A 21,930-nucleotide genomic window follows, 5' to 3' on the forward strand; every position below is an offset into this window, starting at 1 on the left:
TTAAGCTAATAGACAAGTCAATTGACATGTCATTTCCAGAAACAAACAAACAAACAAAACAGTTAAGCAACTAACATAGTTGTAAGATCCATTAAAGATTAGATTTTGACTCTGTTTTAGTATTAATATCCTTAACACATTATAATCTTTCTGCGTTTCCCTACATTCCTCATGTTCTTCCTTTCTTATAATGTAATGATATTCATTTCCATTCATATATCACAATTTGTCCAGCCATTCCCCAATTAAAGAACATGCACTTTGTTTTCATATTTTTTTTGCTATCACAAATTGCTGCTTTTAATAATTTGGTGTATATGGGATCTATGTTTTGGTCTTTGATCTCTTTGAGGGTATAGGCCCATCAGTGGCATCTCTGGATCAAAGGGTCATTTTAGCCACCTTAATGTTGAGTTTGGTCCCAGAGGCCCAATGACATCTCAGACCTATGCTGAAGTGAATTCAAAGCAAATGTGCATCACCATAACTTACTTGAATTTCTCCAGGTTCTTTAGACTCAAAAAAAATGTGTTCCAGGACAGGTCTAACACTGAGGGCCCATCCAGAGCACAATGTGTTCTACTGAAAGAACATTATGACTTTGAACTCATGAGTTTGAACTCACTTGTCTAGTCCTTGCCAAAATGGCCTCTGGGAGTGAGGAAGAAGGTAGATCACATTAAAATAATGCTTTATAGTTTTCAAAACTCTTTCACACATGTGTTCTCATTTGGTCCAACACAGATCAGAAGCAAAGCTAGCTAGAAGTCTGGGTTTTGTTAGTTTTCAAAGGATAAAAAATACGAATCAAGTGTCATAATATACAAGAATCATTGTTTTGCTGCTTTGTAATAATCCAGATCATGTTTGAAGTATTTGGTTCAGTTCCTGTGCTGTCTTTTGAGAGGGTCATTGATGAGCTGGAAGGAACTTGATCAGAATGAAAAGGAGACTCAAGAGGGCTTCATGATCATTGCTTTCAAATAGTTAAATAGTTCTACTTGTTCTATGAATCTCCTGAGGGCAGAACTAGGACTACCTGAAATGTTTCAGGTAGGTCAATTTTATAAGAGAAAGGAAAAAAAATGTAGTTGTCAAACAATTGAATAAATTTTCCTGTGAGGTAGTGAGTCTTCTGTCCTTGGAAGTATTTAAGCAGAGACTAGATCATCACTGTCTATGTTCCTTTGGAGAAGATTCATGCTTTTTGTAGAGGTTGAATATATTACATTCAAAGTTCTTCAGAGCACTAAGAATGTATGATTCTATGTGTCTTTTGTGGTTTGTTTGGTTTTTTTACTTTTTATATGCCCTGCCTCCACATCCCTACCATCCCCAAAATCAAGTAATAAGTTTGCCCTTGAAATGGTAGTAGGTGGTTACTGCTTTTAAAATTTTCTACAAATCACAGATATGTGAGTCGTCTCCAGAAAAGCAAAAGGCACCAGACTGTCTGCTAATCACAGTACATTTTAAGTTATTCATGGTATTTTGACAGAGATCCTGAGGACAAGAGATATTCTACTGAGTCACAGTGTCAGCTATAATACAACTATTTTAACTTACTGGAAATGTTTCTTCTGTGAGTCACAGAAACAAAATGATCTGAGAATTTAAATGTTTTCTAACAGATAGATATTTATTTCACAGCTGTACTTTTTATGGAATACCATAGTCTGTGAAAATACTAGAGATTAAAATGACTTTGGAAAGCTTTAATCCTCAAAAGGAGTTTCCAAGAAAAATAGGACCCCTGTTTCAACACAATGATTTGTTTTCCTTCATCAAAAGTGTTTCCCCCCATCATATGTCAAAATTATCAAGACACAATAACAAATTGCAAGTCAGATTATAGGTTTGATTCTCCCATTCCCATATTTTGAAAGGCTGCTTACTTTATGGGCTCTTTAAAGTAGATATTAGGCAGAATAACAATTAAAGTGGAATCTTACCTGCAAAGGGGCTAAGCAAAGGCTCAGCAATATTTTTGAAATGTACATCTGCTATAACTGCCTAGGGAAGCATAAATGAGCCAGGAGTGTACAGATAGAATTATACTAAGTAGAAATTCCTTCATTTTACCCTGCTTTACCCCAGTCGTACCTCTGGGGGCAAGCATTTGGTCAAAACTTGGGTGTTTCAACCACCTGAAGAGCCAACTGACGAGTGAATTTCATGGAGTGGTGGAGGAGGGAAGGTTTCTATGATTTGACTGACCTAGGTTTTTGACTGTCACACTCAGAGTTACTGTTCTGTGACATGCCAGTGGATGGGAAAATAGAAAATCCCAGACCACATTTCTGAAAAAAAATCAAGGAAAGGAAGAATTATAATTTAAAACTGAGGAAACAAGACTGAGTTTTCTACAAGAAAAAAAGGCTTGACAATTTAAGGTCTCCCACTCATCGCCAAAATGACAGAGGGCACCTCCTAAAAACCATCAGGCTGCTGTTACTACTAACGTTTTCTGATCATTTTGGGCTTCCCCCCCCAAAACCTATCACGTCTCATAGATTGCCTGACATAATCATTCATATAAACTAGTCCAAATATTCTCTGTTCAAATATTTATGGTGCCTGTACTTGAAGAACTAGATAGTTTTCTCAAATCTGTGAACAGGACACTTTTTATGTCAAAATAAACCATCTGCTTGTACAACTGTTTCTAATTACTTCCCTGCCTAGACTGTAAACTTTAGGGCTTGGCACCAACATCCCGCCCAGAGGAGCACGGCTGCTGCCCAAATCCTTCCAGGCAGCTAATCAAAGGCACTTGCATCACGGAGAAGAGCTTCAAGTCCGTTTTGGCCAGCCCTGGCATTTTCAAACCAAGGTGTCTGGCTGTCTATCTCTTCTTCTGTTTGTCTGTTTGCCTGCCTGGCTGCTGGAGCCTTCTCTTGTGCTACCCCTACCTTGCAGAAGGACAGACCTGCTCCTCACAACTTGGGATATCTCATCATGCACACACAGGGTCTCAGCAAATTCTTACTGCTGGCTTCCTCTCTTTTCTTCACTGTGTCATCAGCTGTTCCCCAAGGTTTCTCACCATCCCTGAGGTAAGTTGGGTTTGTTATCCTAAAAGACATTCATGGTTGACAGTTGCTTGATGCAGGTCCCAATTGTACCTTATACGTTATCCCAATTATGTGAGTTCCTAAGTTGAAAGTAGGAAAAATCATTTTCAACTTATTCTCATTTCTCTCTCTGAATCCAGACTTTCATGTGTTTCATAACTCCTAGATTGCTTTTTCTCTGTACAAATACATGTGTATAAATATATCCTTTCCCTACATACAATTATATACAGGGAGAAATATATATCTAGTAAAACCTTCATTATTACAGGACTCATTTTTAAACAGATTCAGATATATCATGTGGCAGGCTTAACAGAATAACTCCACATTCTTAAAGTCTGTAATGAAATTTCCCCTAATAATAATATAAAGAGATTTCCACAATGAATATATATTACATTGCAAAAGGCATCCATGAGATATATTTCAAAAATGCAAAATTATTGTTTTTTGTATTGTTTTAAGTACCTTTATACTATCTTTGGCTTAGCTAAATTTATTTTAAATATGCTTTAAGAAAGTAAATACCTATAGCTATTAATATCTTTGTCATTTTAGATCTATTCTTATTCTGCATCACAAATACAGCTTTTCTATAATTTTTCGCTGGTTTTCAAAGAGGAATTGAAAAGCTTTCAAGGGAATTAAAAAAAACAATCAAGTGTTACACACTGGATTAATTTATTCAAACTTAAACATGCGTGTATGATTCAAAGACAAAAAAAAAAGTTCAAGGGCAAACACATTTCTCCACTTTCAGCTACTGTCCTGGCCTTCCTAGGCTATTCAAGGCTGCTAGGCAGATTCGGGCTACCTTAGCCCACAATGAAACCAGGCAAACCCATGAGCTGCCAGGCCACTGGGCAGACCTTCTGAGAAACTACTGGATCCTGGAGGACAGTGGATGTGGCCCTTGGCAACCAGACACTCTGCTCTCCTCATACTCCAAAGAAAGTGATGGGTACTACTGGGTGGCCTGAGCCTGCGCAAGGTAAATTAGGGTAACAGATGTAGCAAGAAAAGTAAAGTCTCTTCTGACTCTATACAGGAAGATCAGATTTCTAAGTTACGTGACTTTGCAAAGATTTCCCTAAGTCCTCATTGCTGGTCATTACATTAAGTGTATTTGTCTGTATTGGAAAGCTGACGGGGTGGGGAGTGGAGGCTGGAAGGCACGGGGAGACAGTGGAGAAAAGGGAGAGGAAACAAAGATGAGAATAACTAATATTCTTTGCCCTAACAGAGAGATGGTGTTTTTTGTCCATGCAGGAACGGGCCAGGTGCCACCTGTAGGTTGTCCCGGGCGGAGGCAGAACGCAGGTGCCGAGCACCGGGACAGCCACCCGGGAGTCAGCTGTGCAATGGCCGAGGCCGCTGTGACTGCGGAGTCTGCATTTGTCACGTAACGGAGCCCGGCATATACCTGGGGCCTCTCTGTGAGTGCCATGAGTGGGTGTGTGAGACCTACGACGGGGAGACCTGTGCAGGTAAGGGGCTGGAATGGGACTAGAGCAAAGATAGGTGTCAAGATGCAGAGAGTTCGCCTTCCCTTCTTGTTACACGTGCTCAGAATATCAGAAGAAAGACAGATGCACCTGTGAACTTGCTTGACTCTTCTTATACCTTTGAGAATGCTTGATGAGTAATTGTTTTTTGAGACGTCTGTCTTTGTGGCCTTGGTGGGTCTGTGTGAAGGAGTCGCTCAAATAGAAGGCAGGAAACAGAGTTTTCCAGTTACTGATAAAGACATTATTTTAACTAGTCCCTTTGGGAATCGTTTATTTCTATGCCTTTCCTCCACTTTGGGCTCAAGCTTTGATAGACACGTTTTTGCTGCACTGGAAGTTCACCCACTGCACCAACCCATCAGGCTCAATTGTTTCTCTTTAAGGTCCTCATTATGGACAAAATTCATCACCCTGTTGAAGAACCTTTGATTTAAGGGGGTTTTTATTACCCTGAATAAGAATTCTAGTTCATGAAATACAGGCCATGACATCAGAGTCCCAACTAAGGTGGGGCAATGGAAACTTTATCCAAAGGACCCAAAAGTTAGAAGGTGCTGAAAAATACCCTTTTATCAAGTGGAAACTACTGAGATTATACCTAGGTTATTATTATTATTATTTTGTAATCAGACCTGATCAACAGCTATTTCTCAGTTTGTAATCTTCAAGTTTTCCCTATGCTATGGAGAGATTAATTTACTTGTGCAGCCACTATGTGTCAAGGGTAGGACTTAAACTGAAGTTTTCCTGACATAGAGATCAATTATCTATACACTAGACCAGACTGCTTCTCCTAGCCTCCACTTCTCAAGATTAGTTAAAATAAGAAAAAATCCAGATACTTCCTTGCAGCAAGTGAAGTCTTCTCCAGCCATCACTCTCCATCTTCCCTTGAGGAATCCTCTTCAGCAATTACCTTATAGACAATTAAGTGACCTGTCTTCCCTCTCCTCCTCTTCCTCCTCCTCACAGAAAAATGTTCTCGGTGTGTGTCCTCCAATGGTACCTTCCTTGCGCCTCATGTCTGAAGTCTCTCTCAGAGTTTTCCCCTCCCTGATTAAATTTGTTTCCAAGATTTGATCTGAAAACACCTTCTTTGTTGCTTACCACAGGGAAAGATTTGAGGCATCTACTCTAGAAGTTAGAATTGCTTATTTTTGTTCTGCCTAGGATTATATTTTACCTAAGAAATTGTGACAATTTAATTCCATTTTCTTTAGATTTCTAATTTTCCCATGTCCTTAATTTCTGGGTTCTCTACTCATCCTTAGTCCATAGCAGAACTTAGGATCATGGGTCTCCAAATGTAGAGGGCATTAGTCCAAGCCCCTCATAAGACAGATGAGGAAGCTAGGAATATTAGATACTGAGTGATCTGTCCAAGGTTATACACGTAGTTCTATAGAAGTAGAACTTTATAAGGGGGCTGATCAGCAGTGGAAAAAGTAGTTATGTAAATGAGTGAGAGGAGTAAAGGGGCTACGGTTCACTCTGTGTAGGGCCATGCTTCAATTCTTTAAAATATTATAAACAACAGTAGTTGCAGTGCTGGGTTTTGAACTCGGGTCTTATAACTCAAAGATATAATACTCATCTCATTCCACCACATTACGTCTCAGATTAATATGAAGGTTTGTAATGCAAGTTAGAATTCATATAAATATAAACAGGAAGCTAAGCATTTGCTATATGAACAATATTGCTATTTTACCCTTTGAGCTGCTTTTGTTTGAATCTTGAATTGTGGTCAGTGTTTTATAGACAGCTGAGAAATAGTGTGTGAGAACAAACTCATCTTACACACTGTTTTTTTCTTTAAAGAGAAGGTTGAAGGCTGAAAGGGAAAGGGGTCAGAACAATCCTCCCTTCTAAGGGACTGCCTCTAACCCCTTTCCTAGTTTTTCATAAACGTGTCATTTTTTGAGGCCAAGAGCCTCAATTAGGTCATTGTGAATGTTACAGGAATTCCGTTAGTAAAAGGATAACACAAATGCATTCCAATCGCGGGTTTGGCAAGTTTGGTAGGAAAAAAAGAGCAACTTATTTTAGCAACAATGTAGCTAAGATTATGAAGTCCAATACTAACACAAGAATATCAAGAGCAGTTTATAACAAAAAAAAATGCTTGTGGTTGGCATCAAGGGCCTCCTGGTATTCTCACAGAGAAGGGACTTAATATGCAGGCTGCTCAGCAATGGAAAAAGTAATCATGTAAATAATTGCGAAGAGTACAGGTGCTCCTGGGCAGCCTATTTCCTCTATGCAGAACCCAGGCTCAATCCTTTAAAATATGATGTGCCACGGTTTGTTATTTTAACTTTCTAAGTCTCAGAAAGCAGAGTATTATTGAGGGTAGCCATTTGGAAGGGAAACTATATATCTCCTATTTCATTCCAAATCCAACTGCTATGTGGCTTTTATTGCCTGTGGCATTTCCTCCTCTAATATCGTGAGTTCTTAACACTCTTTTTTAGATTTAGTTTTGTTTTGTTGGGAAAGTTAGAGTTGAATCTGAGACATCTTCAACTGATCAGCTAGATGATTCAAAGCCATTAGGTAAAAATCTTCATTGTTAAAGAATCTGAGCTGGCTTCTTTGTCTAAGCTGGGAAAGCTAAAGTTACAGCTGTGAATTATTGGTTTGTGGGTTTTTGTTGTCGTTTTTTGTTTTGTAAGTAAAGTGGACAGTTGTTTCTGATATAATCTGTCAAGTTTTTTTTTTCCTCCACCAATAACAATTTGTGTCTCTATAGCTTAGTAAAAATTTAGAGATGAGAATGGTGATCCAATTGTTGGAAGACTAATTTGGGTCAAGGTAGCTCCAGAGTGCCAGTCTATAAGTCGATGTCTAGAAAAGCACCCTAAAAATTTAGCCCGGTTAAGGTTTTGTCCAGTCCACTCAAGTGCCTGCTTAGCCTTTGGAATTAGTGGGACAGAGAAATTTCTACTCTAAAATTGGGAATTTAAAAAATTTTTAAACTTTTTATTAATTTTAAACTTAAAAATAAAATGAGAAAAATTTTTTTGCATACATAGTAGAACATGAAGAGGGGATTAAAAATAAAATTCCATTTAGACAGTTTACTTTCTTTAAAAAAAACTATAATAAATACTACACAATGTTTTCAAAGCTACCCAGCTTTTTTGTTCTTCCTTCTAAGTTTTCTTTTGTTCTCTGCTGTGTACCTTTTCCCCTCTTTCTCCCACCCCTAGAAAAGGCTACATTTACCTACCCACATACCTACATATATACACACATATATACATATATGTAAAACATATTGTACATGCTTCTGATTATGACTTCTTTTTCTAGAGATGGATAGCATTTTCCTTCATAAGTCCGTATCTTTCCATGTTTTTTTCTAAATTCAATCAGCTCATCATTTCTTGTAGTGAAGTGGTATTCCATCACAATCATATACCACAACTTTGTTTAGTCATTCCCCACTTGAAGGCAATCTATTATTTTAACCAATCTGATAGGTATAAGATGATATCTCAAAGTTGTATTAATTTGCATTTTTCTCATCAATAATGATTTAGAACATTTTTTTCCATATAATTGTAGTGATTTCTTCATTGAAAAACTACCTATTCATATCTTTGACAATTTATTACTTGGGGAATGACTCATATTCTTATAAATTTGACTAAGTTTTTTATATTTGAGAAATGAGACCTTTATCAAAGAGACTGTTTATGTAAATCCCCACCCCCTAATTTTCTGCTCTCTTTATATCATATATCAATTTTCATCTTTGGTACATGATTTAAGATATTGGTCTATGCCCAATTTTTGCCAAACTGCTTTCCAGCTTTCCTAACAATTTTTTTTTACCAATAATGAATTCTTATCTCCCAAATGAAAATCTTTACATCTGTGCATTATGTGTCTATTCTATTCCATTGATCTACCTTCCCATGTCTTAGCCAGTACCAGATAGTCTTGATATTTACTGCCTTGTAATATTGTTTGGGTTCTGGTACTGCTGAACTGCCTTACATTACATTTTTCCATTCATTTCTTTGAAATATTAACTTTTTGTTTTTTCAAATCAATGTTATTATTTTTTCTAACAACAAAATGGTTTTTTTTAGTAATTTAATTGGAACGACATTGAATAGGTAAATTAATTAGGTAAGATTGTCACTTTTATTATATTGGCTTTGCCTACTCACAAATAATATTTCTCCAATTATTTAAATCTGACTTTATTTGTATAAAGAGTATTTTATAATTATGCTCATGTATTTCCTGGGTCTGTTTTGTCAGGTGTAGTCTCAGGTAGTTTATACTGTCTACAGTTATTTTAAGTGGGGTATCTCTTCTTGTAGGGTTTTATTGGTGATATATAAAAATGCTGATGATTTATGTGGGTTTATTTTATATCCTACTACTTTACTAAAATTATTGTTTCAACTAATTTTAGTTGAATCTTTATGATTTTCCAAATGTATCATCATATTGTCTTCAAAAAGAGATAGTTTATTACCTAATTTACTGTTATGATTCCTTCATTTCTTTCCTTTCTGTTATTGCTATTGCTAGCATATCTAAAATAATATTGAATAATATTGGTGACACATAGTGTAATTTCCCCATTTATTTCTTTTAATTAAATCTATTTTAGCTTTAAGTTTTTTTGAGATCATTGCTACTCCTGATTTTTTTTTACACTAACTGAAGTATAATAAATTCTACTCTGGATTTTTATTTTAATTCTGTGTGTATCTCTCATTTTTGATTGTGTTTCTTGTATAAGATATATTGTCAGATTCTGGTCATTAATCCATTCTGTTATCTATTTCTGTTTTATGGGTAGATTCATCTCATTCACATTCAAAGTTATAAGTTTTATATATATGTATATATATATATATGTATACACACACACACACACACACACACACACACATATATATATATATATTAGTTCCCTCTTTAACCCATTTCCAATGAAAGTAAGATTCCAGCACCACTAGCTTTCCACCCCCATTTGTTTCTTCTATATCTGTTCTTCCATTTGCTTTTAATTTGTATGTGATAATTGCTCCTTTTTAACCTCTCCCTACCCAGTTTTATTATTTTTTTTAATCAATCCATCTTACTCAGCTCAGCACAAGCCTTTCTTTCAAATTACCCTAGTTATGGCAGTCTTAAAATAACTGATAATATTTTTGCATATAAGAAGTAACCAGTTTGAATTTATTGAGTCCTTTATAATTGGTATTTTATGTTTACCTTATATTTCTCTTGAATTTTATATGTCAAATTTTCTATTCAGTTTTGGTCTTTTTGTCACAAATACCTGCAAGTTTTTCAGTTCATTGAATTTCCATTTCTTTTTCATTCAGGATTATACTTGATTTTGCTGGGTAAGTTATTTTGATCACAACTGCAGCTCGTTTGCCCTTCAGAATATTATATTTCAAGACTTACAGTGTTGTAATGTAGAAGCTGCTATGTCTTGTGTAATCCTGATTGCAGCTCTATGGTATTTAAATTGTTTTTACTAGTTGCTTGCAATATTTTCTCTTTAACCTTGGAACTTTGAAACTTGACTGATATTCTTGTAAGTTTTCATCAAGAGATCTCATTTAGGTGCTGATTGGTGGATTTTTCTACTTCTATTTTGTATTTCTTGTTCTAAAACTTTTGGTCAATTTTCCTTAATAATTTCTTATAAAATTGCATCTAGACTTTTTTTATTGTAACTTTCAGATGGTGCAATGAGACAGTAATATTGTCTCTTCTTGATCTGTTCTCTAGGTCAATGTTTTTCTAATAAGATATTTTACACTCTCTTATTTTTAATTCTTTTGATTTTGTTTTACTATTTCTTGGTGGCTTATGTTGTTAGCTTCCCCTTGCTCAAATCTAGTTTTTGTGGAGTTATTTTTTTCTTTAAGTTTTTGGATCTCTTTCCAATTGGTTGACTGTCTTCTCATTATTTTGTTGGATTGCTCTCGTTTTTTCCTAGTTTTTCCTCCGTCTATTTTATTTGATTTTTGAAGTCCTTTTCTAAGTTCTTCCAATAACTCGTTTTGGGCTTGTGACCATTTGATATTTCTCTTTGAGTTAGAAGTGGCTTTTTTAAACTTAACTATCTTCCTCTGAATATGAATGCAGATCTTCTGTATCTTCATAGTGGCTATCTATGGTCAGGTTCTTTCTCCTTTGCTTACTCATTTTTATTTTATTTTATTTTATTTTATTTTGAGCAGCTTATTATTGTAATTGGCTCTAGACCTATGGTGGGGAAAGGTGCTCCAGGCCTCAGGTCCTTCTTACTGTTATTTTCTGAACTCTGGGTTGGAGTAGGAATAACCTTGGGCACTCCTTTCCATTCCCAAGCCTTAGCTAGTTTCCCCAGCCTCAGTGTCCCGTAAACGCTCTTGCCCTCTGTAATCTCTCTTGTGACTTCAAACTTCAGCTCTCTCTTCTGCCCTGGAACCAAAACCAGGGACTGGTTCTCCTGCACGTACCTGTAGCCAGCAGGGTCCCTGCGACTCTGTGTACTGCACTCATGGAAGGTGTACTTGCTCCAGCCATAGTCTGGGGATTGTATCTAATCAGTACATTTGGGCCTGGAGTCCCATGATTGTGGAAAGTCCTTCAATCTTCCCCTGATAGCTGTCTGACCCCTACACTCTCTGTGAGGTGAAAGTTCCTGAGACCTGACCCAGCTGTCCCCAGGTTTATTGTTTGTTGTTTCAGCAGAGTCTGCTAGGAGGTGTTTAAAACCTCTGGCCCTGGAAGTAGGGTCTGTCCTGAAGTCCTTTCAAGTTGTCTTAAGAGGATAATTCCTTTACCCTGACTTTTATTTACTTCTGCCACTGTACATTCACTTTAAGGTGATGTTCTGTCTTTTTAGTGGGAGAAATTTGGGGAGCCTGGAATTTTCTGACCAACTTTGCCATCTTCCCAGAATCCTCTCTCAAAATTGGGAATTCTTATGACAATGTCCCCTAAAAGCCATATCACATTGAAACAACGAAACATGAAAGTTATATCAAGTCTGACATTCTTTTAGGGGCATGTCCTGCAATAAAAGTAACTCATTATCTTTCTTGAAGTTTATTCCTCTGATTTCTTCATCAAAGGTCACAATCCAATGAACATTTTGGTTTTGCAGCTGAGGATACATATATGCATCGTGACATTTTAAATCTGTGGCCATAGGTTTCTCATTCTGGGGGGCATCAGATATAGAACAGAAACAGGTTTAAATTCTCATGTACACTATCAAGAGGTAATCACTTTCTTCAATTTCCACTTTGTTTATGACTCAGGAATCTCTCACTGAATTATGAAGTTTGAGATAAGACTCAACGATCATCTCTTTGAATTTTATTATTTGGTTGGTAAAATACATTGTTCTGTGCAGGGATGTGTTGGTAAATGTTTAAGAACCAACTCTCCAGAGGGAAAAATTGTACCTATGACCTACTTTTTAGCGTAATCTTCATGATTAACATTCTTTTCATCACTTTTATGTCTCATCAATAAAAAAACAATAAGCCTTGATTTGTAGCATTCATAAGTTTCTGTGTTGTAAATGCGCACACTGAAAATTTAAGAATCAAACTCATGAGGAGTTGGCTCCAGTATACCCCTGGCACCTTACTTTTAATCTCCACAAATGTCATTTTATGATGCCTAATCATAGTTTTGGGGAGACCTGTGTTCCCAAAGGTGAAGTCAGAGGAGCACAATCTCAGGTTGCTTCTACCCATCTAGAATAGATTGCACTTGTAAGGGCCACAGTTCTAGTTCACACCTTGACCACTCCTAACCAAAATATTGTAATAGCCTCCTAATTGCTTCCCTGATTCTGGTTTCTTCCCTTTCCAATCCACCCTCCATATAGTTGCCAAAATGATATTAACAAGTCATCATTTTGACCATGTCACTCACCTGGGCAAGAAGCTGTAGTGGATTCACTCTTGCCTCTTTGATCAAATAAGGGTTCTTCTGCTGGGCCATTAAAGCCTTCATAATCCAGCCTATTTTTCTAGACTTATACATGTCTCTCCTGTACATACTCTATGGTCCAAACTGGATCTTTTGTCTCACATGGACATCCAGTCTCTGGCCTTTATACAAGTTATCTCCTATGCCTAGAATGAGCTCTCTTCTCAACTCCATGTCTTAGAATCCCTCTCCTTCAAAGTTCAACTTAAATCACACCTATTTTATGGCTTCCTCATTCCCCCTGCATCTCAGGTCTCTGCCCCATTCCAAAATGAAATTATCTTCTACTTTGTGTTTATTGTGATCTCTTATGCAAGCACACAATTGTTTTCCTTCAATAAGTTCTTTTAGGAGAGGGGCTATTTTATTTTTGTCTTTGTAACCCTAGTTCTAAGAACATTTTCATGTACAAAGTATCTCACACTTATTAGGCTCTTAATAATTTTTTTGTTTCAAAGAAAAATAAAAGAAGTAAGAAATAACAGATGGAGAGCCTGAATGTTGCATTGTTACCCAAGGGATTATGTGCTTCTCTTAAGGCAGGCTCAGATTGTATTAGCTTTTTATTTATTTATTTATTTATTTTTTGGTTACCATATCCCACTTTTGATTCACCATTGGGATTGAAATCCACTAAATCCCTCCAGTTCTTTTTCAGATAAAGTACTTTTAAGTAGCAGTGACTCCTCCATCTTGTAGCTGTGAAGTTATTTTTTAAACCCACATGCCAGAATTTCCTCTCTCTCTTTCTCTTTTTCTCTCTCTGTCTCTCCTCTCCTCTCTTTTCCTCTGCCCTCTCTCCCCCTACTCCTCTATCTACCCATGTATGTATGTATGTATGTATGTATGTATCTATCTATCTATCTATATGTATGGAAGTAGGGAGAAGGCTAGTATGTTACTGTGATTATATCAACTTTTACAGCTCTCTCTGACAATCTTTTTACTTATTAGGTTTCTTACTGATTTAAATTTTTTTTCTTTTGTTTTCCTTTTTTTGTTTAATTGTGAACTTACAATCAAGTTTCTTAAATTGAGAGGCAGATTGACATAATGGATAGGGCGTTGGATTTGGAGTCATTAAGATCTAAATTCAAATTCTGCCCTAGACACTTACTGGCTTTCGTGATCCTGAAAAAGTCATTTAACCTCTCTTGTCTTCAGTTTCCTCACCTGTAAAATGGGGAAAATAACAGCAACCCACTCAGATATCATATATGTACTTATGTATATCTTATCATCCCCCTTAGAATGCAGGCTCCTTGAGGGCAGGGACTAATTACTCTTCCTTTGTATATCCAGCTTTTAGGACAATATTTTACTATGGTAAGCATTTAATAAATGCTTATTGGTTGATCAATTAATCTTCAGTGATTCAGAGGACTCTTTAGGATCTTTCTGTGTGTCAAATTATTATTGTCTCAGATGCCAAAAAAAAAAGGAAGGAAGAAAAGAAAATTGATTATTTGGAATTATTTAATATCTGAATAAAAGGGCTTCAACTCTACCATTTCATGTAATTTCACCTTCCTAATATTTTCTCTGAGCTTCTTTTGGGGAGCCATTCTCAGTAAAATTTTCTTGTTTTATTTTTCTCTACTTTACATAGAGCCACGTCATGCCTACTTTTTTTATTCCACTTAGTACTCCTTTTGGAGTTTGTCATCTTTTATATTATTCTCATCACTAATTCCCTTACTCATTACATTCCTTTGGTGCCCCATCTCTCCACTCCATAAAGGCTTTTTGCCTTACTCCAATTCACACTTAAAGGTCAAAAGTTCCTTCTAGCCAGGGAAGAAGCAAACAGCTAGAAATTCTCTTCTCCCCAGGTAACTGTTTTATCATGCCTATAGCTCTGCTGCACTGCCCTAGGGGCATAGGCAGCTTGCCAGTTGCAGAAATATCCTGGCATGGGTCCAGTTCATTTCAAAGCTTGGGAGCACTAGTAGGGCATATTTCTATCATTATATTATTTTGACCAAATATTGCAAATGGTATATTTTCAGCTGTTTCTCAACATTAAAGAAAATGGGTAAAGTTTCCCAGAACAGGGCATATAGAAACAAATTTATTTTTGACATTATATTTAGGTTTTAAAGGCATGGGTTTCTCCATGGACTCTTCTAGTCTTCAAGGTATATAAAAACCTAGAGCCAATACTTCATGGATTCAGGTGTTCTATAAGAGCTGCACAGTTTACTAGGCTTTGAACCAAGATTTGCTGAAAATAAAACTGATAGAAATCTGTGCTCTAAGGACAGAGATAAGAGAAAAAGAGAATCTAGAAAAGGTTCTTTAGTCTTCATTCTTCTGAAATAAGTAGGAAGAGGTTTTTGTTTTTTGTTTTTTTGTTTTTTTTCCAAATCATATGATCATAGGGGCATAGGACCAGAAGGGGACCTTAAGGATACTCTAATCTCCCAAATGCTACAGAACAAAAAACTGAAATGAGTTGTCTAAGGTGACATAGATAATGTGTTACAGAGCCAGAAATTGAACCTGCATCTTTCAAATCCAGTTTTCTATCTACTCAATGAACTAGGCTTCTAAAAACTGCATTGTTATAGCTGGAATTGAGATGATGTCTCGCTTCAGCCTCTGTAAAATGGAAAGTTAATGGTCAGCCTAGTAGGGTGAGTGAAGGAGGCCAACTGCAGCAAAAGTGATCATACAATAATAATAGTTAATGTTTATATAGCACTTTTATATTCTCAACAACCCTGGAAGGTAGGCGATATTATTCTCCCCAGTTTACAGTTGAGGAAACTGAGTCATATAGAGGTTGAATTACTTATCCAGGATCACACGGCTTGGAAGTATATGAGATTAGATTTGAACTCAGGTCTCCCTGACTCCAAGTCCAGTGTTCTAACTACTGTGCCACTTAGCTACAAAACAGGAAGCCAGCCTAGCAAGCTCAAGTTGTCTAGCCAGGAGAACACAGCCGTGTGTGTGTGTGTGTGTGTGTGTGTGTGTGTGTGTGCGTGCGCGTGCGTGTGTGCGCGTGCAAGGTCATTGAAGACAATGACTGTTTCATTTTTCTTTTCTGTAACCCCAGCAGCATGCCTGGCACATACTATACGTTTAACAACCACTTTTTGTTTGGTTGGTTATGTATATTTATTCCAATAAGGAAATGCTGGAAGAATAATGGAGCTGTGCATAGCTGAGGTTTCTAAAGGAGATCAAGCCTCAAATGTTAGCTTAGGGAGCTCCATTAGTATTTTACTAACTGGGCTAGGCAATTTGGGAAATACACCTTTGCATCTGTATCCAGAATCGACTGCTTTTTCCTTTGTTTCTGTAGCAGGTGAAAGATGAAATACAGAAAAAAGGTTTGAGGTTCCAAGTATATTGAGTTATGAAGCAATACATGCCAATTGCCTAACAAATTGGGAACAGTAATCTTTCTCAGCTTTGTTACTGGACCCCAAATACAGAGGGAGACAGATTTTTATACATTAAAAACAATTAATCAAAGAGGCTAATTAATTAAAAGAAAACAACCAGGATACAGCATCAGGTAATCTGATTTCTAATTGGAGAAAAGATTAGGGACTTTCCAAGTTGGGAGAAAGAGAGTGAACAGGAACAGTTTCCTGAAATCATAAAGAGAGGTGTCACACTCCCCCCACGTGTCTGTATTTAAAAAAAGGAACAAGGAAACAATAATTGATTGATCAGTATGGGGCCAGTTTTGAGATAAGATATACAGGTTGCTTGAGATATACAATTGTGAAAAAAAAAAACTACTTGTGTCTCTCTTCAGATTATACTGTGTTTCTGGTCAGTATAAATGAGGTCCATAGGCAAGGGTCTCTAAGCAATAGGTAGAAGTGGTCCAGCTTCCCAGCCACAGAGGGCTAGGTTCAAACAATGTAATAAGGTTTTCTCCCAATTCCCACAATTGAATAAAGTTTTCTCATGGGACACAAGTTGGACTAGACCCATAATTGAATAGAAAGGGAACTGAGCTAACTCCAGAAATGAGTCACAAGATTGAGTCAGTGTGGTTCACTCAATTCCCACAATTAACCACTTGCTGTTCTAATGCCCTCAATTCCCTCATTTCCTAGAGGTGCCATGTTCATGACCAAATTTCTAGAGCCAGGGCACAACTCCTACTTCTGGCTGCTGCCTCTTTACTACCATGTAATAACTTCCTCTCTGTAAAGATTCTCCTCTTTCTCCTGGCCTCTCACCACTGGAATCATTATCACTGCAGATAGATCCACCTGGGTCGGAATACTCTGCCAGTATCACATTGAAGGCTTTGGCAAATTCTGGTCTCATATTAGAGTTCATTTCTTCAAGCCATTTGTGTTCCTGATTCTAAAATTTTCCACTCTGGAGTCTGCCACAATTTTCTAAGTGTGAACCCTTATGAGGCTCTTCTTCCTTAGGCCCAGCTTTCACAACTTCCAGCCTTTATCTTGTCCCTAAATCATTGTTTAGAACTTTTTTGCCTGGTTCTCCCTCCTAAGGACATGACTATGATTCTGTGACAAGACAGTGTGAATGATCTTTAATCTTCCAGCCCTGGATAAGCTGATGATATAAAGTCACAAGTTGCTGTTTCTTATCCTGAAGAGCTGCATTACTGATTTAATCTGCAGCTTTGCATCCACTTATGCTTCTACTGAATTCTCTTTCAAGCCTTAGCCAAATAATCTGAACTAATTGCTCAGTATTTGAGGCTTGACTTCTGTATTCCTGACCCTGGACATTGATACTAATAAATGCCCTTGCAGCTGATTGAAGAGAAAGGTTAGAACACTACCCCCATCAGGAATACTTTAATATATAAGTTAGACTGTTACTCATCCTCTATTCATTTCTTAAAATTCCTGTGCTAGGCTCAATTTTCATAGTGTTTTCATATTGTCCACTTAAGCTTCTCTCTCAATAAACGTTAATGATTTCCTTTTTTAATAATTAACTTTAATGAACAGGAATCTATTGTCATACATTGGCACGCATATGTGTGTATGTGTGTGTATATGTGTATCATTCTGTACCTTCACTATGTTTTATCATCAGTCTTCTGGGATAAAGGATGGTCATTACATTGATTATAGTTCTTAACTGATTTCAATTTTTTTTGTCTTTACAATATTGTTGTTATTCTATGAGTTTTTCCTCCTGATTCTGCTCATTTCATTCTATTTCAGCTTAGAATTTCTTTATTAGAGACTTTAAGTCTCTGACCTCTTTCTCTAAGAAACACCTATCTGTTCCTCTCCTCACTTCTGCTCCCCTCTTTCCCTCTTTCAGTGTTTTGGTTTTGTTTTTGTTTTTGTCTCAATATTGGAGCTAGCAATCTAATATGTTTAAAATTGAGGACATTAGTTCTCACAGTGAAACAACCTTTTTTAACCTTTTTACTAGAATAAAATCAGACTCTAGGATCAGATGTGGGTTTTGAACCCAGGTCTTTTTGACTGTAAAACAACCTGACATATACTTGCTTTATGACTCTGAGAAGGTCATTTAAATCCTCATTGCTCTAACCCACTCTTTAAGACTAAGTTGCAGAGATGGCATTGATCTGCCCCGGTTGAGTAAGTTTCCTGACCTAGGAATCCCAATCAATGGAATCACAGATCCAATTCTTATTCCGTATATAATATATTTGAGAGGAAATGTTGCATAGTAGATAGAAGCAGCCTCAGTCAGTAAAGAGCAGGAAGTCCTACCTCTGAATTATACTGGCTGGGTGACTGAGGAAGTCCATTAACCTCACCCTGTTGTTATGATGTTTCAGTTGTGTTTGACTCTTTGTGATCTCTTGTGGGGTTTTCTTGGCAAAGATACTGGAGTGCCATTTCCTTCTTCAGCTCATTTTACAAATGAAGAAACTAAAGCAAACAGGATTAAGTGACTTGCCCATGGTCACACAGCTAGTAAGTGTCTAAGGCCAGATTTGAATTCAGGGAGATGAATCTTCCTGACTCCAGGCCTTACATCTATCTACTATGCTATCTAGCTGCCCCCATAAGAATGTAGTTTTTCAGTCATGTTGAGATCCTAGAAACTCTCAAAGACTAAGTTAAAGAATAGTTTCTAGTATGTATTTGTAGAGAGACTTCTTTCACATCAACTGATGAAATTATGGGTCTGGATCTATATATCTAGATGTGTATATGTGTGTACAATATTATATCCAGAGTAACATATCAAAATTTCATTTTGGGAGTCAGCTCTTAGATAAGGAAAACATTTTATTTCCTGCACTGGGGAATTAAGCCCTCTTATATAGGTAGACATTTTCCAAGATTCTATGTTTTTCCTGGCTGGGACTGCATATTTAATTCACTGGAGTTTATGTCCCTGCTCTAACTTTGCCTTTTATGAATAGATGAAGACTGTTAAAAAAATGCCTAAGGGAGTTTCTGCCAAGAGCACAGTTTCTCCTGGGAGTGAAATGAAAGGTGGTTAAACAGGATCACTGGGTGTGCTCAATGGATACAACATGGTAGGTGTTTCTTAGGCAGAATAGAGCTAATTACAAGGATGTTTCTTATCTGTGAAATAAACCTGGTATAGATTATTTATTCTACCAGGAAGATGCTATATGGTATCATCAACATAGATGAGTTGATGCAGAAATAAAGGACCAAGACTGTAGGTTTAAAGATTTAAAATACCCCCATGCACACACCCAAAATCAAACATCTTCTGTCCCTCCACAAACAAGTTTTGTCCCTAATATTCCTGTCTCTGTCAATGATACCAACATTTTCCTAGTCATTTAGTCTTAAAACCTTGGAGAGATCTATGACTTCTTCCCCATTTTCTCCTTTGCCTCCCAAATCTAATAAATCAAATTTTATCACGGATATGAAATTTGACTTTGAATCTAGAGTTAACGTGTCAGGAGAGCCTCATGCCCCTACTAGTCATTTTAAAACTTTGTTTAGCAAGATGAAAACCAGCAAAGAATCCTTTAAAATTATGTTTGTTTAAAAAATGCTACTATTATTACCACTAAAGAAATTCCATGGAGAATTCAGAAATCCCTCAGAAGCCTTTATTGCATGCTAAGTCCCTGACTGAAGGATTTGGAGATGAAAATTACTTTTGGCTTTTGGTGAAGATAGCCTCTAGGGGAAAATACACCAGAGAACAGAAGGCCAGTGATGAATTCCACGCATCCACAGGGGTGCCCTCCCTCCTTCTCCCCCTATGGTTCTGCATCTGGACGTAAATCCTGTTGTGTAAGGGAGAAACTCCCATCTGTAGCTCCTTCTGAATTTTCTGGTCACAACTTTTCAAGGGGAAAACAACAAATAAGAAAACCCCACCTCCATCTGCTCTCTCAGCTGTAGTTCCTTCTTTTTCCAGAATTCTCTCACTTTGACAGTCAAAGTGCATAGCAATGAGGTACCAGTGGTTGCATTTGGCCCCATGACTACAGCTAACAATCTACTGACAAAAAAGAGCAAAGGGGGAGCAGTAGATGACCCAAGGTACACCTAATTTTAAGCAAACTTAGTAAAATAACATCTGGATCTGGATCTTTAATTTTGAAGTAATCATTTCCTTTCCTTTACAAACCATTTTTTTCCCCAGGGACCCTGAACCAAATCTTACAATCATTTTTTTAACTCATTTCTCTCTTCCAGCCTTCATATTTAGTCTGACCAAAAAATTCTGTTGATTCTTCCTTTGAAAAATCTCTATCACGTCTATCCTTTTCTCTCCATCCCACTGCTACCACTATAGATTCATATTACCTGTGTCTTGGCATATTTCTTAATCTTAGTACCTTCCTCCTTAGTCTATGCTGTCTATAACTTCTACACGGTCGTTTGCATGTTGTTACCTATTAAATTATGTGTTCCTTGAGCAGGGACTGGTTTTTATTCCTCTCTTTATATTTCCAGCACTTAGCATAGTACCTGGCATGCAGTTGGTGCTTAATAAGTGCTTATTGACTTGATTAGCTACTCTCTGGGCCTCCACGTTGTCTTCCAATCCATCCTGCATAAGGTCACTAGCAGGATAATCTTCTCTAAATTTTTTTTTAAATCATTCATGCCCACCTCTTCTAAGAAGCCTTCCTTGACCACTTCAGCCCTCTTTGATTTCCCTCTGCTTTTCATTCAAAAATTATTTGTTGTATTTACTGTACAATTAAGTGCTTAATCATATACGTTGCATTTTACTTTTTGTATCTAAGCTATAATAATGCATGCAGCTGTGCTTTGTAAAACTGAGTAAGAGAAGCAAAGACAACATGTGCCCTGAAATAAAAAATGTCACCATGGCAAGAACTTGCTAAACTCAACTCTTCTCTTCAGCAGACTTCCTCCAGACCTGGCTCCTTCCCACTTTCTCTTGTTCAGTTTGTTTATCCTGCTGAAGATTTTGCTTTATGCTTTTGGTCCTGCCTTTTGCTTTATTCAGGAGTGATATCTAAGACTGCTCTTTATCATACCCAACACACTGAACCTTGTTTCCAGTTCACTCTTTCTTCTTATTCTCAGGCTAGGACATACATCTGCTAAACATCCCAGCTCTGCTACTTATTATCTATGTGACCATGGGCAATTTGTTTATTCACTCTGGACCTCACCTTCCCTCCTTTATTAGAAATAAATAAATGAGTAGGTGAGATTAGATGGCTTCAGAAGTCCCTTTCAGTTTCGCTGAGGTACGATGGGATAATAGAAAGAGCTCAAATTCTTGCTACCTATGTTCAGATTCTTTCTTTACCACTAGGATTTTGGGGAAACCATTTAATACCTTTAGCCCTTAGCATCCTCATTTCTAAAATAAGGGGGTTTATTACCTAAGGTTTTTTTCAGTTTAATATCCTGTAATCCTCCAACAATAGTCCTGCCTCTCCCTTCCAAAACGGGCTGGATGGGATGATTTACTCTAATGAATGTAAACTGAAACTCAAAGCCTGTTTGCAAGGGACTCTCTTCATTGGTGAAGATTGATTACTAAATATTCCATATATGTGTGAAGGGTGAGTTTGATGAAAACTTGAGGGAAGAGAGATATTGTTCTTTTGGCTTCTGGCTTTGAGAGAAAAGACAGTGATTACAGATTCTCATTGAAGGGAGACAGAAAACATGTAGAAGAGCTGGCACCTTATTTATATTCCTTTCTCTATCTTTCTATATTAGAGACTTCTGGTGAGATCTGGGTCTCTCTCTCTCTTCTCTCTCTCTCTCTCTCTCTCTCTCTCTCTCTCTCTCTCTCTCCCTCTTCCTCTCTCTCTCTCTCTCTCTCTCCCTCTCTCTCTCTCTCTCTCTCTCTCTCTCTCTCTCTCTCTCTCCCTCTTCCTCTCCCTCTCCCTCTCCCTCTCCCTCTCCCTCTCCCTCTCCCTCTCCCTCTCCCTCTCCCTCTCCCTC

General features: G+C 37.2%; 1 protein-coding gene across 1 annotated transcript in view; it reads left to right on the plus strand.

Annotated features, from left to right (window-relative positions):
* The first annotated feature begins 2,670 nt into the window (after positions 1–2,670).
* ITGBL1 (integrin subunit beta like 1) overlaps positions 2,671–21,930 on the plus strand; it is a 346,561-nt gene continuing 327,301 nt past the window's right edge. Inside the window, exons 1-2 of the mRNA XM_020964037.2 lie at positions 2,671–3,056; positions 4,347–4,564. Of these exons, the coding sequence (XP_020819696.1) occupies positions 2,959–3,056; positions 4,347–4,564 (316 nt within the window). The 5' untranslated portion in view covers positions 2,671–2,958. The remainder of the gene's footprint in view (positions 3,057–4,346; positions 4,565–21,930) is intronic.

The sequence above is a fragment of the Phascolarctos cinereus genome, unplaced genomic scaffold (assembly GCF_003287225.1).
Source record: "Phascolarctos cinereus isolate Bilbo 61053 unplaced genomic scaffold, phaCin_HiC Scaffold_7;HRSCAF=346, whole genome shotgun sequence".
Taxonomy (NCBI): domain Eukaryota; kingdom Metazoa; phylum Chordata; class Mammalia; order Diprotodontia; family Phascolarctidae; genus Phascolarctos; species Phascolarctos cinereus.